This window comes from Labeo rohita, chromosome 13, assembly GCF_022985175.1.
Source record: "Labeo rohita strain BAU-BD-2019 chromosome 13, IGBB_LRoh.1.0, whole genome shotgun sequence".
Taxonomy (NCBI): Eukaryota; Metazoa; Chordata; class Actinopteri; order Cypriniformes; family Cyprinidae; genus Labeo; species Labeo rohita.
The window spans coordinates 33294480-33313632 of record NC_066881.1 but is presented as its reverse complement, the minus strand read 5'-3'; the positions used below and the strand labels follow the sequence as shown (position 1 = coordinate 33313632).

At 28.3% G+C, this 19153-nt stretch overlaps 1 protein-coding gene across 2 annotated transcripts in view; it reads right to left on the bottom strand.

Annotated features, from left to right (window-relative positions):
• The window catches only part of foxn2a (forkhead box N2a), a 49038-nt gene that overhangs the window by 11692 nt on the left and 18193 nt on the right, over positions 1-19153 (bottom strand). The window contains exon 2 of one of the 2 annotated variants that reach the window (XM_051126790.1): positions 3928-4478. In XM_051126790.1, the coding sequence (XP_050982747.1) occupies positions 3928-4461 (534 nt within the window). In that variant the 5' untranslated portion in view covers positions 4462-4478. The remainder of the gene's footprint in view (positions 1-3927; positions 4479-19153) is intronic. The other variant, XM_051126791.1, reaches the window with a different exon arrangement.

Here is a 19153-nt window from a genome sequence, read left to right as displayed (position 1 = left end):
TGAAACCAGCTCAGTGTGTCTGTCTGACGGATGAGCTCTCGATGACCTCTCACGGCTCCAGCGAAGACCATTTCACTGCCATTAGTAAATACAGCTCAACAACACAGGAAACCACACTAACTGATACGGTCAGACAAAGGACAATAATCTGTGGCCTAATAGTTAGTGCACATTAAGCTGTGTTGCTCATGTGGGCGACGCAAGATTAAACCCAGCCCGCAACATTTACAGATCCTTTCTTTACTCTCTCTAAATAAAAAGTGGACCAAAAAAAAAAAAAGCTTAAAAATTAAAGCAATTTGGACACTAAATCACATATAAAAATGTTAGAGGTTAAATATCAAAGAACCAGTCATTAAAAAAACAAAAAATAAATAAATAAATAAATAAAATATTTTAATAAAAATGTATTAAAATTATCAAGAATTTACTAATTTAATGAATTACATATATATGTATAGATTATTATCATTGTTATGAATTATATATATAATAAGTAAATAAATGTTAATTTTAATGACCTTTATTCAGATTTTAACTGAAAATAAAATTGGAACATTTTGTTACACAGAAAATTTTATATATATGTATATATATATATATATATATATATATTTCATTATATTAGTAAATTCTTGATAATTTTAATACATTTTTAGCACAATGACAACATACTCATTTCATTAGCAAAAATGTTTACAATATTTTTGCATTACTGTAATAGTTATGCATTTTTAATTTTATGTGAAAAAATACTGCAACAATATTTTTCTCAGTTAAAATTTGAATATATATATTGTTTTGCAGTAATGAGAAAGCAGTGACCTTTGACCTATTTGTATTCATAACGTCTTCTTAATATTTTTTAGCTTTTAGCACAGACAACATATTACACTAATTAGCAGAACTATATTTTACTGCAATAGTTTATAATAGTAATTTTCTGTGTAACAAAATATTCAAATTTTATTTTCAGTTAAAATCTGAATAAAAGTCATTCAAATTAAATTAAATTTAAATTAAAAACATTTATTTACTTATTTATTTACTTATTTATATTTTGTTTTGCAGTAATGAGAATGAGACGGCGCTAAAAATAAATTAATTAAAAACTATTTGAATTCATAATAACATGAACTAAATAATATTGTAATCTTTTTCTAGCTTTAGCACACCAACAACATATTCTTATCATTAGCAAAAATGTCTATATTTTTTTCCCATTACTGTAACAGCTATTTTTAATTTTCTGTGAAAGAAAATACTATAATAATTTTAGTTTGAAATCTGAATAAAAATGATTAAATGTTTTTATTCATAAAATATTTTTAATGTAATTATTTTAAATAAATACGCCTAGTTAAAATTAAGGTTTAATTATTTATTCATTTATTTATTTATTTATTGTGGTAATGTGGATGAAAAAGCACTAAAAAAAATTAATTATTTTAAATTAATCATGCTTTTTAGATTGGGCACAATGGCAACAAATTATTTATTTTTATACAACGTATTTTTATAACACCACAGTATTTTTCCCCTCACAGTATCAAAGTGTTTTAAAACATAATATTATATACATATATTTCACTAAAGGGGTTTTTCACAACAGAACCATCATATTTTGGGGTCCTTGGGATTAAAAAGTTTTGAAAAAACCCTGAAAACTTCCACTAAAAACACTGAAACTAAAAACCACAGAAAACGCAGCTGATTAAAAACCACTGAGCAGAACTGACAGAGATGAGATCAGATCCTGCACTATTTGAGACGTGCAGACACAAACACTTCCCTTGATATTTTGTATCATCATATTGAATGACATTGAGATACTTTACACTTCCCAAATAGTTTTGAGGCCTCTGTTAACACTGACTGCTCTGAATCTGTATATATACACAAGCCTGCTGTCTTTTCAGGAAGTAGAATTGTTCTGCTGCTTCCCTCGTCTTTGCTCACTGTGTCCTCCAGCAGTGTGTGTGTGTGTGTGTAGGATCGCTGGTCTGAGATAAGCAGCTATGGGAGTGCGTTTGCTCTCAGGGAGGAGCCGTGACCTTGAATGGATCCCCACCTCTTTATCTCAGCGGATGGAGAAATACTCGCCAAAACCCCACCGTCACACTTGCGCTCGCTACAACCACTGCACCACAGTCACGGCTCAGACTATAGACCGGACTTATTTTAGTACTGATAATATGATTTTAGAGTTTTTGATATTTTGAATAAGTTTTTGTATATTTTCCATTTCCTTTTTTTTATTTTAGCCAAAAAATGTTGTTATTTTTATTAGTTCTTTTTTTGTGTCAATATAAAGTCTATTATTTTCATGATTTATTATTCCAGTTTTAGATTGTCATTTTAATACAAAATGTTGCCTTGGCATTTAACTGAAAAAAAAAAAAAGTTTCTATTTTTGATTTTCATTAAAAGTTTTATAAATTTTTGTTTTTGGAGTTTTTAATGTCTGTATATTTTATTTATTTTTTATTTCAGTTTAAATTTTAAAAATTTAAGTACTCAAACTAAACGAAAATTAAAAACAAAATAAAATAAAATTTCTATTTCAGTTTTAGTTTCAACAATTTTAGTACTGAAACTAAATGAAAATGAAAAAAGTAACTCACTGGAGTGCGTGTGTATTATTTTAATTTTAGGTAACATTTAAATGTTGTCTTGGCATCTAACTGAAATAAAAAATTTTGAACATTTTGAAACATTTGAAACATTTTAAAAATGTTAAATATTAAAAATGTTGCCTTAGCATCTAACTGAAAAAAGTTTTTACAATTTTAATTTTAGTTAAGGTTTTAGTAATTTTGTTCATTTCGCCACTTTTATTAGATATTTAATGTCTTCACAATTTTATTCATTTCTTTTTCAGTTTTAGTTTAAGTAATTTTAGTACTAAATGAACATGAGAAATGTTGTCTTAGCATCTAACTGAAATTTTATTTTATTTTTTATATATATTTTTTATATTTTATATATAATATTTTTTAATATTAGTTCCATTTTATTTTTAGTTAAAATGTGTCACCTGAATTAAAACTTTTTAGTTCCTTTTTTGTAATTTTGTTATATACTTTTGTCATTTTTATTAGTTTTTGTTCTTTTAATGTATGTGTGTGTGTATATATATATATATATATATATATATATATATATATATATATATATATATTTTTTTTTTTTTTTTTACTTTTTGGACTAACTAAACTAATTTCCCTTGCCATCAACTAATTTTCCATTTTAATTTTAATTTAAGTTAATGTTTTAGTACTATTATTGTTTCTTTTTTGCCGTTTTTATTAATTTTTATAAATTTTATTTTTACATTTTTCCATTTCATTAAAATTTTTGTTTCAATTATAATCACTTTGTTGCTTTTTTTATTTTTTAGTTTTTGTCTATATAATTTCTTTTTTTTTCAGATTCAGTAGTTTTAAAAGAAAATTATAAATGTTGTAACGTTTATGTATTTTATGCATTTTTGTTTATATTTTTTCAATTTCAATAATTTCAATAATTTTAATTGTTCATTTTTTAGTTTTTGTTTTTAATGTCTATATAATTTATTTTTCAGATTCAGTAGTTTTAAACAAAAATTAAAATTAGAGTATTTTATAAAATTACACATTTTATATTATTTCATATATTTTATTATTATTTTATTTTACTTAATTTTGATTTTATTTGATAACACTTTACAATAAGGTTCATTAGTTAACACAACCTAAGAATGAACAAGACCTTTACAGCACTTATTAATCTTAATTAATGTCAATATCGACATTTACTGGTGCATTATTAAAATCACAAGTTGTGTTTGTTAACATTAGTTAATGCACTATTTTTAACATTTTTGATTTTTTGAATGCCAAAGAAGAGATGATAGTATTAGTTAAATGACACAATAATACAACAAACCTTCCCAAGGCTCCTCTCCACCTTGCGGAAGCACTTGTTGAGGGACAGGTTGTGCCGCACCGAGTTCTTCCATCCAGTGGGGGCGCTGGAGAAGTACGGGAAGTGCTCCAGGATCCACCCGTAGATGTCCTTCACTGGCAGCGACTTGCTGGGCGACTGTTCGATGGCCATGTATATGAGCAGGGAGAAGGAAAACGGCGGCTTGGACTTGACGGACTCTCCGGCGTGCGCCGTGGCCGAGGAGATGACGGAGGCGCCGTTGGTGCCCTCGATGTCGAAGAGCGGGCTGGGGCTGGACTGGGCCTCGGGGCCGCCCAGCGTGAAGTTCTGGAGCAGGTTCTCGTGGAGCCAGTTGAGGTTGGTCAGTTCTTCGTCTCCTGAGCTGGAGCTGCGGTCCAGGCTGGTGGCCAGAGGGCTGGCGGCGCACTCGGCTTCGGGCAACGTCCCGCAAACCCCGCGCAGGCCCGTCCGCTCCCCCACGACACCCGGGGATTCTGCTTTCTTGTCCGGCGACATCCCGATGATTGGACCCATTAAATCAAGGACGTCTGCTGAAGAGAGAAACAGGGGAAAAGAAATTAAATTGACGCACAAAAGGTATTCTGGTAGCAATCATTTACAGCCGATACAAAATGCAGCGTAACTTTAAGAACAGGTAAAGTTAAAGACTCAGCAAAGCCACACGTTGACAGATTACTTGAAATGCAAACATGACATGATGATTGTGATGACAATGATTAATCTGTTGACAATTTTGAGTGCAATCCAAAACAAACACTGCAACATACGCATATATTTTAAAAAACATTTGTATGTATTGTATGTAAACACACAATATTTTACATATAAATCTAACATATTTTTCCTTAATATATACATTGTATTTTTAATAGATTAATATATATAAAATGCAAATTATTTATTAGTGTTTTTTTTTTTGTTATATTTTATTTTATTAGTTGATACTGGCTATTTAATTGTGCATGCTATTGTGCATTCTGTCTATGTATTATTATGTGCAATCATTAAAAATTAACAAGCGCAACAACCTAATACTTCATTTACTGTTCTAGTGAAGAAATTAACACAATTAAATGCAATATTTAGCAGATCACAAAAATAAATAACCATGTTTCACTTTCAAATGTATTATAGAAATCACTTATACCATTTTTATAATTTATTTTTTTGTGCATTTGATATAATAATTATTATTATTACTACTATACATTACATAATTACAATATATTACATAATTACATCTAATTATTTTTTGTACATTTCAAATAATAATAATAATAATAATAATAATAATAATAATAATAATAATAATAATAACAACAACAACAACAACAAACAACAACAACAACAACAACAACAACAATAATAATTATTATTATTATTAGTAGTAGTAATATATAACACAATATATTATTATTATTATTACATAATAATAATAATAACAACAACAACAACAACAACAACAACAACAACAATAAATTACATATTTAAAAAACAATTATAAGTATTATTATTATGAATATATAATACAATAAATTATAATTATAATTTATATTAAATAAATAGTATTACTTATATTAAATAAATAGTATTACTTATTAATAATAATAATTATTATTAATAAATAATATACAACACAATATCATAATAATAACAACAACAATAATAATAATAATAATAATAATAATAATAATAATAATAATAAAACAATAAATAATATTGTAATAATAATTTATAATTTATAATACAACATTACAGTTATAATTTATATTAAATAAATGCTATTATTTATTGTAGAATAATAATAATTATCATTTATTAATAATAATAATAATTAATAATACAATATAATATTCTATATAATACAATATATTACATAATAATAATAATAATAATACCAATAACAATTATTATTGTTATTAATATATAATACAATATATTACAGAATTATAATTTATTAATTATGCACTAACAACAAAAAAAGAAATAAAACACAATAAAATGAAAAAAAAAGAAACAAAATTAAACAAAAATAATAAAATACAAACTGAAGCTAATAAAACAACAACAAAAAAAATCCATAAAGCAGATCTAAAAATAACTAACCATCTTTCATACTTTCAAATATAATGCTGTTATGCTGTTATGTTATGTAATTTATTGTTGTTGTTATTCACTTAAAAATAATAATAATAATAATAATAATAATAATTTAATATAAATTGTAGTTATAACAGATTTTATTATATATAATAATAATAATAATGATAATAATAATAATAATAATCATCATCATTATTATTATTATATATAATACAATCTATTATAACTACAATTTATATTAAATTATTATTATTACTATTATTTTTATTTTTTATTTATTTATTTTTTTACACAAACTAGAATATCATTTTAAGACTGGCTATGACATTAAACAACAACAGCTTGCACGAAGATCAATGCAGATCAAACTCATAGCAAACAGCGGTAAATTGTTTGAAGTACTAACAAAAAGTGCATAGAAAAATCAGTTAACAATCATTTGAACATTATCCAAAACAAAACATAATATAACTCTGATAATTGGGATTAAACCTATCCCAGACATTATGAATTACTTAATTCAAGCCTTTTCTCTTTTTACACCATTTTTGAAGAGCACAAGCTCTTCAAGGGAAAGTTTTCCCTACATGTTCTTCTCTAATCTCCCTTATAATCTGTCTTTTAGAGCGATCTGTCTAAAGGCGGCGTTTCTCGCACTCGTCTGCTGGTATTTCTCGCAGTCATTGAGTGATGGCAGCTGAAGGAGCGGCTCTTGTGTCTGAGGGTTGTTGAGGTTTCTCGAGAGCGTCTGAGACGACCCGGTCTCATTCTCATCACCGCCCACCTCCTCACGCAGCTGCTCGTTAGCCATCGACGGCCACTGGCTGAGGAGCGAACGGGCTGCTTAGAGCCAAAGGAGAAGGAAAAACCCTTCCAGAAGGCAGAGCGTCTCCGTGCTCATCCATTACCATGGAACGAGAGGTGACAGTGTTGCTTAGGCAACCTATTGCCTAGAAAGGGCCGAGCAGGAAAGCATCACTGCCGGGTATTTGCATTTGTATGAAACAGTTCAGTGGGAATTTCATTGAAAGCATGTTGAAATCAGTGTCCATCTGGTTTGGATTGCAGTTGTGTGGATGCTCTCACTGTATTGGCATCATATGGATTTATGTATCAAGGTACTGTCTCGGAGTATAATTGTGCACAAACATTAAAAAAAATTACAATAATAAAATAGAAAAATATTTTTTAATTGAAATAAACAAAATAAAAATAATACATTTTTTATGTAAAATAAATAAATAAATAAATAATAATAATAATAATAATAATAATAATAATAATAAATCCTGAATCAGGATCAGTTGGATTTACATTTCATGGTATTGTTTTAGAGCATCATCCATAATTGTGCGCAAACAATAAAATAAATAAATAATAATAATAATAATAATAATAATAATAATAAATATATAATATCAATAAAATAAAATTAAAATAAAACAAGAAATAACAAAATATAAAACTTAATCAAAATCTATAATCTAAAAATACATTTAAAAAATCTTCTTAAAATCTTAAATAAATAAATAAAATCCTGTAATTGCATAAAAGAAATACATACAAAATAGAATTAAAAACAAAACAAGAAATAATGAAAAATGAAAAACTTAACCAAAATCTACAATCTAAAAATATCTTAAAAAAAAAAAACTCTTAAAATCTTTAAAAAAAAAAAAAAATAAATAAATAAAAATAAAAAAGTCCTGTAATGGCATCATATGGACTTACATTTCATGCTATTGTTTCAAAATATCATCCATAACTGTGCGCCAAAAATAAATAGAGAAATATTTTTAAAAAGTAGTACTTTAAATGAAGATAAATAATACAAGATAAAAATAATGATAATAAAAATAAAATAAATATAAAATAAAACAAAAATGTAATAACAATGCTAACAATAAAAAATACAATAAATAATAATAATAATAATAATAATAATAATAAGTAAAAATATAAAAGAAAATAAAAATAAAAATACAAAATAGAATTAGAATATATATATATAATTTTTTTAATTCTGTTTTGTATTGGGGTTTTGTTTTGTTTTTAACCAAAATCTAAAATCTATAAAAATCTTTAAAAATAATAAAATAAAAATACTAAATAAATAAATATCATAAAATAATGATTTCATATAATAAATAAATAAGATCCTGTAACTGCATCATATGGATTTACATTTCACGCTATTGTTTTAAGATATTACCAATAATTGTGCACCAACAATTAAATAAAAAAATAAAATAATAAAATAAAACAAACTGAAATAAATACAAAAATTATTATTATTATTATTATTAATAATAATAATTAAAAACATGAAAACGAATAAAGCAAAAATATAAAAAAATACCATAAAAATATCCCAAACATAAAACGTAGTGGCATGACATGGATTTACTTTTCATGCTATTGTTTCAAAAAATATCTTCCACAACTGTGTGCCAAAAATGAAATGAAAAATATTTTTTTAAAAAAACTGTAAATTAAATTAACTTAAAAAATACAACATAAACTAAATTCAAAATAAATATAAAATAAAACAAAAAGTAACAACAATATTAACAATAAATAAATAAATAAATAAAAGAAGCAAAAAAGTTAATTAAAAAAAAAAAAATTCATATAAAATCCATCTGGGTTGGACAGCATTTGTGTGGATGCTCTCGTTGTAATGGCATCATATGGATTCACGTTTCACGCTATTGTTTCAGACACCATCCGTAATCGTGCGCCAACAGTTGGCACACCGTTAAGCCAAACGGCACAAATACATTTATGTAAAAGGGACAGACGAAGCCCAGCATTACGGCAGAAAGCAGGTCAATGGCGTCGAGCGAACGGGCAAATAAATCCCTGCCGTCTAGTCGCACCACGCTCAAATCCGTGCCCTTGTGTCACCATGACAACCGCGCTGTCAGTTCAATTAGGAGGGCGGATTAGACAGCGGATTGAATAAGAGCAGGGAAAGTCCATCCCGTTAAGCCATCAACTGGCATCACTCTCGCGCTCGTCATGCGCACGCCGCTCCGAACACCACCACGTCTGTCTGGGGTGGTGCAGATCTCTCTGTCTGGAGACGATGGAGGTTTGACTAGTGCTTTTAGTGCTGAACTAGGTCAGACAGGACCAGACTGGTGCGGGTCATGCATTAAACAGCATCTTAAGAAGTGATGAGAGATGTGCACAAACGTTAGGTTCGTTTCGGATACTTGGAGACAGTTATAGTTCATTTATTTTTTGCAATCGCATACTATCATGCTAGTAGTGCTATTTTCACAGTAGCAACACTATGAGCAATACATTTTCTGTTTGCACAAAATACCCAGATGACCCACCTATTTGTCTGTATGTGCTGTATACAAATGAGTGTACTGAAACCCACAATGCAATGCACCTAATATGATCTTATAATCCCAGTGTGACCAATAAACTACGGAAAATGTAAACCTTGATATTAAACATGTTTGTGACTCAATATTTGTAAAACAGATCAAATTCTTACTGCGCTTGCCTTTGTGAGCTACAGACAAAAACGACCAGAGTAAGGTGATTCACTAACAGATGACTCTTTTGAGCTGGTTCTTTTTAGCGAATCAAAACCATACAGTAGAACTAGTAGAGTGCAGTTCATTAATAAATGACTCTTATGAAATGATTCTTTATAGTGAATTTAAAACAAATGGCACAGCTAGCAGTCCAATTTACTAATATATGACTCTTATGAGTTGATTCTTTTTAGTGAATCCAAACATAACTCAATCTGTATAAACCAATTCATGAACATTGACTCTCAAAGTATTCACAGTACAGCTAGTACAGTCCAGTCCATTGACTCTTATGAATTGATTCATTTTAGTGAATCCAAACACATAACACAAATAGTATAAACCAATTCATAATCAAATGACTCTGAGCTGGTTCATTTTAGTGAATCAAAACCATACAGTAGAACTAGTAGAGTGCAGTTCATCAATAAATGACTCTTATGAAATGATTCTTTATAGTGAATTAAAAACAAATGGCACAGCTAGCAGTCCAATTTACTAATATATGACTCTTTTGTGTTGATTCTTTTTAGTGAATAACACAATCTGTATAAACCAATTCATGAACATTTGACTCTCAAATTATTCACAGTACAACTAGTACAGTTCAGTCCATTAACAAATGACTTATAAAATGATTCTTCAGTGAATCCAAACATGACTCGATCAGTATAATCCAACTGAAAATAAATCCAAATGAACAAATGACTCTGAAATGGTTCTTTCAGTGAATCAAAACCATACAGCATATCTAGTATAGTCCAATTCACAAACAAATGACTCTGATGAATTGATTCATTTTAATTAATCCAAACATATAACATAATTAGTCTAAACCAATTCATGATCAAATGACTCTGAGCTGGTTCTTTTTAGTAAATCAAAACCGAACAGTACAACTAATAGAGTCTAGTTCATTAATAAATGACTCTTATGAAATGATTCTTTTTAGTGAATCAAAACATATAACACAATCAGTATAATTCAATTCATGAACAAATGACTCTGAAATCGTTCTTTCAGTGAATCAAAATCATACAGCACAACTATAGTCCAATTCTCAAGCAAATGACTCTTATGAGCTGGTTCTTTTTAGTGAATCAATACATGCAGTATGAGTAGTATAGTCCAATTCATGAACAAATGACTCTTATGAGCTGGTTTTTAGTGAATCAAAAACATGTAGTACAACTAGTATAGTCCAACTCACTAACAAATGACTCTTATGAAATGATTCTTTTTTGTGAATCAAAGACAAACGGCACAGCTAGCAGTCCAATTTACTGATAAATGACTCTTTTGAGCCGATTCTTTTTAGTGAATCTACACATAAAACAATCAATATAATACACTTCATGAACAAATGACTCTGAAATGGTTATTTTAGTGAATCAAAACCATATGTTAGGACAAGTATAGCCGAATTCATTAACAAATTACTCTAACAAGCATGAACAAATGACTCTTATGAACTGGTTCTTTTTAGTGAATCAGCAATATATAGCGTAATCGGTATATTCCAATTTAACAAATGACTCTGAAATGGTTCTTTTAGTGAATCAAAACCACACACCACAACTAGTACAGTCCAATTCACTTAAAAATGATTCATATGAATGGGTTCACCTTAGTGAATCAAAACCATACAGCACTACAAGTACAGTCCAGTTTACTAAAAAATGGCTCTTATAAACTGGTTCATTTTACTGATTCAAAAACATATGGCACAAATACTACAGTCCAGTTCAAGAACAAATTACTCTTTTAAACGTTTTCTTTTTAGTGAATCAAAAAACATACAGCATGATCAGTATGATCCAATTCACAAACAAATGACTCTTATAAACTGATTCTTTTTAGTGAATCAAAAATATATGGCACAAATAGTATAGACCAATTCATGAATAAAGGACTCTTTTGAGCTGTTTTTTTAGTGAATCAAAACTGTCATGACTTGTATATTCCAATTCATGAACAAATGAATCATTCAAAAAGACTCAATTAGTCTGGCAAATTCTTAATTAAATGAAATCTGAACTACATTGTTCACAGTGTTTACTGATTCAACATTTGACAATATTTTAATATACATAAATACAAATACAGTAAATGATGGACAAGGACTGCAGTACATAGTGTGTAACCTGTGCAGCAGTGGCGGCTACTGGTCTGTCAGATAGGGGAAGCTCATTTTCGGTCTACATCATAAAATTGTCTATTTATTTATTCACAAGAATGTGCCTTATTGTCATAAGTGAGTCACAATGCAAACAATCGTAAAAAAAAAAAGCTTTAGTTTTATTATGCAAAATATGATGTATTTTTTCTTTTAGTCAGATGCTACTATATAGTATAAATATTTTGCAATTTAAATAAGGTTATTATGGAGATTTATTTATTTATTTATAAAGTATTTTAATAGAAATATAAGGTTTCATTATGTTATGTTAAAATTTTTCAAGATTACTATATATATATATATATATTAATTTATAGTCATCCTCCATGTTAATATTTAATGTAGTCATCTATATATATATACTGATTACTACATTAAATATTAACATGAATGAATGAATGAACGATCTAAAAAAAATATTAAACTCTGTAAAAGTGAAACAAGGAATGTGGTGTATAATTGTGTGATATGTATGATGAAAATCAAGCAATTTCGCCAAGCAAATATAAAGAAATAGGTTGCAGCAGTTTTTATTTCGACTCAACTTGAGAAATCCGCGATGGGACTGAGCGCGAATAGCTTCAGCGATTCCTTATAGTACAAAATCGCTGTCAGTCAAAAGGAGATGCAATCTTTCGACAGACCCTCCAATCATCACGCAGAAGCTCGGAGTCCAGGCCAGCCCACTCCTCATTTGCTCCTCATTCACCCCCAGAGACGCTGAGCGTCCGTGGGCGGGACATAATCGCAGCGTTTATCCAATGACCGTCTAGTTTCAAAGCACTGAAAAAAAAACGTTCAAAGCAGCCGCATTGAAGTCAATGGACGCTGGGCTTCAACGGGAAATGCACTGTGACGCTACGAGAATGTATGAGAAGAAAATCAAGTCAGCCGACCTGCTATATCTAACTGATTCTGAACGAACTCGTCTTTGAGATGAACGTTTTCTAACGCATTTTAGTCAATAAAATGTTAATACAATAGTACATAATTTGACCATTAATTTTGTGACATTATAGGGGAAGCTGAGCTTCCCTTGCAGTCTTAAAGAAATCGCCACTGCTGTGCAGTATGCAGTAAGTACACTTGTATTCTAGCCTACATGTGAGAACAGAATCTGGAGTACTACTACTTTTGGAAAAACAGCTTAGAATTTCCTTGTTTCACCACAAACCAGACCAAAACAAGAACTCGGACTACCAAAGGAACATCAAAAAACAAACAGCACTCTAATGGATTGAAGGAGCAGCATTTCATCCCTGGATCAATAGAAGAACACGTCCCCAAAACAGAAAACACTGAAAGAAACTGGAAAAGAGCTAGAGGAGAAAGAGTGAGCATATGAAAGGTTGAGAGGAGCGCCATGGAAACAGTAAAATTAATAAATAAGTCATAAGCAGTGCATGATGAATCATAACTCTCCGGAAAGTGGAGTTATCAGACATGTCAGGCAGCAACAGAACTGCCCGAATGCGTTAAAGCAAAACTTCCTCCCCAAAGCCCAAAACACAAACACCGAAATCCTACATTAAAAAAGAAAGACAGAGCCATGGTACACGAGGTAGTGCACACCCACCAAAAAAACAAACAAACAAAAAAAAAATAATAGTCAGATGCACGTCCTAATTCTCAAAATAAACATTAAAAGCTAATTAAATAAAAAACAACAAGATGCTAAAACTAAATATTGCTTTAAAAAATAAAACATTAAATGGAAAACGCAAAATAAAATTTTAAAACAATAAAATCAAACATAAAACAAAATACCAAACAATAAAAATAAACCAAAATACCATAAAAATAATATAAATATTAAAATATAATAAATAAAATAAAACACAAAATAAAATAAAAATAAATCAAATATAAAATAAAATACCAAATGAATAAAAAAACAAAATACCATAAAAGTAATATAAATATTAAAACAGAATAAATTAAACAAAATAAAATAAAAATAAATAAATAAAATATAAAATAAAATATCAAAAGAATAAATATAAACCAAAATACCATAAAAATAATATAAATATTAAAATCTGATAAATACAAAACTAAATAACAAAATCAAATATAAAATATAAAATTAATAAATAAACGTAAATGAATAAAGTTACTAAAAGCAAAACACACAAAATGAACTGACCAAAAGAAAGAATATTTTAAAACAAAATACATTTAAAAAAATAATTAAAACAAACCAAAAAACTATAAATACTATAATATACTACATAATATTATATATATAATAAAACATAAATAATAAGGTAAATAAAATTACTAAAACGAATACATTTTGAAAAATTAAAAACAAAAATACTATAAATATTACATAATAAATATTAAAACAAAATTACAAAAACAAAACAAAAAAATAGAATAAAACAAAATGAAATTAAACAAATATACAAAATAAAAATATATATAAAAAAATAATCAAACATTAAATAAAACTAAAAAGACACTATCAAAATAATATAACCGAATAAATGACCAAATAAAATGACTAAAACAAATAGAAATATATAAAAACATTAATCGACAAAAATAAAAAATAATAACGAAAGTACATTAGAACAATTACTGATACCCTTCATGCAGATCAGAGTCAAGGGGGCGTGTGGCACATTCACCTTTTGCACGCGCAGACAGTCAGGCATGCGTAACTGTGTGCTTTACTGGACATGCTGTTGCGACTCGTTGCCTTTACTGTGCTGTAATTGTCTAAGTACCCTTAACTGGCCAGTGTCATTACCATAAACACAAGGCGGCTCCTGTTAACCCATTAACTCCAACCCGGCTCCGCTCTATAGCCTCCGGGTAGTTCATTAACCCCTATTAGCAACACAAACTCTGACCTAATCCGAGCCACACAGCCCTAATAATTCCCAGGTGCTGCTGGGAAGTAGCGGGGGAGCCGGCGGCCCATAAAAGCACAGTGCACTTCCTCTACAATTTGAGACGGCCACTACATTTGAGCACCGCTGTCGAGCAACAAGGGGAAGTGGTTTTTATGTGATTAGCTCATAGTCGATTATCATTGCCGTTGTGATTATCATAATTATCGGTGCTCTTATCAAACGGCATCAAAGCGGCGGCCGGTAATGGCACACTTGTGAGGGCGGGAGAGCGAGCGCTAATGAGGGACGGTTGTAGCGGGGAAGACGACACCGGGGTCTGACCACAGAGATGCCACCGGCTCATCTGCAAGTTAAAATTCCCATTCAATGCCAAGCCTTTCATTCATGAGAGCGGCAGGCAGGTGCCAGCGACGCTTTCCTTTCCACCTCTTTCATCCTTAAAGAGGCAGGCTTGTTTTCTGCATTGACAATTTTTCAGCAGCTTCCAAAGCTCATTTTTATATCACTATATATACAGTGTGAAAAATAAAAAGTTAATAATCATATAATATCAAACATATAAATATTATATATATAAATTTTCTAGATTTTTATAATCATTTTTACATTTTAATAGTCAAAAAGCATGTTTAATCAACTGAATTCATAAAACTTTACTGATGTATTACATATTTTTTTTTACAATACTGTAATTAAAAATGGTTTATAAAAATGTTTTACAACATTAAATGTTTTATGTATTTTTTATGATTTATTATCAATTTATTATCAAAAATGGTGGTAATTAAATCAAGGCATTAAGTTATTATTATATATTTATTGTCATTTTTGTTTATATATTTACAATAAAACTATTAAATTTACAATTTAATCTTTTAAAATGTAACAATTTTATTTTGGCAAACAGGGTGCTGCACATCAGAGGTTTACTGTTAAAATTAATGGAAGAAAAAATTGCAATACAATTTCAAATTACAAAAATTATCATTTAATAAAACCAATTATGATTTAATTTAATAAATAAGTAAACAACTTTTCTAAATTGTTATAATATTTTTATTTTAATAATTATTATATTTTTTGTATTATTAATATTGTTATTAAGAAATTATTGTTTAATATTATTAAACTAATTATTTAATTTAAATTAATAAAATATTTATTAAATTACTAAATTATGATAATTTTTAAAATTAAAAATAATAACTATTAATACATTATTATATTTTAAAAATGATAATAGTAATAATTAATTATTATTAGTAAGTAATAATAATAATAATAATAATAATAGTAATTATTATTATTATTATTATTATCATTATTATTATTATTACTATTATTATTACTACTACTACTACTACTACTTTGAGTACATTCTACCATACAATAATAATAGTATATTTGTGTCAAAATTGTTTCAAGATAAACTGAACTTTTATTTTGGGTGAGTTGCAGTGAAGACCTGAGTTTTATAATTATAATTTCTAATAAATTAAATTATTTTATTGATATTCATAATTAAGTTACTAAATTATATTTGTTTTATTTAAATTATAATTATTTTTTATTGTAAATTTTAATAATAATAGTAATCATTATTATGATTATTATTACTATTTAATCATTATTAGTAAACAAATTATTTAATTTATATATTTACACATTTTATTAAATTACTAAATTATCATAGTATTTTTAATATTTATTTTTTTATTTATCTATTATATTATTTATTTATTATATTTATTGTAATAATAATAATAATAATAATAATAATATGTAATCATTATTAAGCATTATTTTTGTTGTTATTATTTTAATAATAACAACAATAATAATACTGTACAATCATTATTAAGCAAATTATTTAATTTATGAATAATATTTTATTAAATGACTAAATTATTATATTATGTTTATTTTAATAAGTAATAATGAATATCATTACATTTTAATACAATAATAATAATGATAATAATAATAATAATAATAATAATAATAATAATAATATGATTATTTTTACTACTACCACTTTCAGTACATACAATAATATACTACTAATAATACATAATCTCCTATACAATAATATATTTCAGTTATTTTTCTTTCAAGATAAACTGACTTTTATTTTGGCGGGTTGCAGTGAAGTCCTTTTAGTTTCTGACTGTTAGTTTTATCAATAGTTTTTAATCAAACAAAATACTGAAAATCTGCTGAAGTGACTCTCAGAGCAGCTTATTTATCTGAAATGTTTATCAGAAAACTTTTGTGAGCTAAAAAACAGCACAACTTGGATTCCCTCAAGAAACTTTGCACTTCTTTGTGCCTTCATACGTTTCCAACATTAATGGCTTTCTTTATATTTTTCAGTATATATGACTAAAATAAAATATTCTGACTGTGCTTCTAATGAAAATGCTTCCTACTTTCCTCAGTCTCGATGATTAAAGGCATCTCCTGCATTATTTAAAGGCAAACGAGTCCAGTTTTCCCTACAATCTCGAAGCATGGGAACAGATTTTACACAAGAGGAAAACCGATAGCCTGCTTCATAATTCATGGACGTCCAGCCTTTAAACTCCTCTCAAGCCTCATAATAGCTCATATATCCTGGGTAAACTGCATTATGTAATTGTTAATTATTGATAACCTGCAATTGAGTAATCAAAAAGGCTGACAGGTGTGGGTAAGCATGTGTGTTAGACCCATTTCTGACCCATGAAAACTCCTGAAGGGCTTCAGCCTACGACACATAAATCCAGCCGGCTTTCCCGCGATCAAACAAACGCAGGTCGCCAACCTGCAACCCCATGGAAGGACGTGAAAAGGACCCTTTTATCCCTAGCATTAGGTGGGGTGAGGTTTCACCAAGCGTCTAATGGACAGAGATCAATACCTCCTGGAAACGCTGAGGCCAGCATTACGAGATATCGCCACAGTCCTAAAATGAACCACAAGGGCAAAGAAAGAGCAAATATCATGGGAGAACGGCTGCGTAAACACACTGACACATAGAAAGCGGCGTTTTAAAAGTGCCGTTGTGCCCTGGAGGGTGTCACCCCACCCTTTATCAGCCCAAGCGTTTCAACGTGTTAAACCGTGTCTGGATCACGCCCGAACCTCCCGCTCATTCACTGCTGTCAGTTGACCTGATGAAGAAAAGACGTCACACCTGTATGTCAAATACACACAGGTGTGTCTTAAAGCACTGTGTAAACACTACGTGACTTTCATTGAGCTGAAGGTCACAAAGACGTAGGCTGTCTAACATGACGTGCGCTGAACGCACTAGAGAGAATACTTTGCTAAAAATGTACTTGCCCTTAGGCCGTACAAGATGTAGATGCGTTTGTTTCTTCGTCAGATATGGAGAAATGTAGCATTGCATCAATGGCAGTGAATGGGTGCCGTCAGAATGAGAGTCCAAACAGCTAATAAAAACATCACAATATTTGCCCTATTATTTCAAACACGAATGGAAATGCAGAACCCTGTCGTAAAAAAGTAATTTGCTGTATAATAGTAAAACTTTATTTTATTAAAGAATAATCACACGATATTTCTTTCATGTTTTAATTTTAATAGTAGCCAAAAAATAAAGAATAAAATATAAATTAAATAATTTATACCTTCATTTGATATCCAGAAAATTTTAAATATTGTACAAATAAACTTTAATAAATTAAGTTGTTTTATGCATTCATATAATTAGACATGCTTACACAGAATTTGGTAACAATAAAACAGAAGCTAAGAAAAAATAAACTTCATTTTTGTTAAACTTAATAAACTGATGTTAAATTGTATAAGTTTCATAATTTTCATAAATTAGTTTTAGATTTTAAAAATGTAATTTAACCATTAAAAAAAAGAAAGAGTCCTGAAAAATTAAAATGGAATAAAAAAGGAATCTAGAAACATTTAAAACGGAAAAAGCAGAATTTGCAAAAAATAAAACGGATTTGACAGGGCCCTACCTAAAGGTTTTCACAAAAACTAATAAAAGTTAGTTTTAAATTGAAACGGTGACAGAAAAAAAGACTTAATATAAAGTTAGTACTGTTACTAATTAAATTATTATTAAAACAGTATTTTTTAATAATATTTATCAGATTAAAATATTTACCGGAATTTATTTACCAGAAAAATTTTAAAACATAGTATTTCCGAAATATAAATAACTAAAATAACGATAAATTATTTTCTATAAAAATCAATCAGAGATGCTTCTGATTATTAAAATTTTATTAAAATTTTAAAATGGAATCCAGAAAATTAACAGAAAACACAGAATTTGGTAAAAATAAGACTGGGAGAAAAACGTGTATTTTATGGGACGTTAAAAATTTAATGTTTGTTACATTAAATTATTAAATTAACTTTTAATAAATGGCTCTTAAATCAAGTTAGATTCATGATTTCAATTGATTAGACATGCAATTACATTGCTTTTATATTATATGCTTTTATGTTTAATATTTTTTATTTTACTATTAAACGGTCTA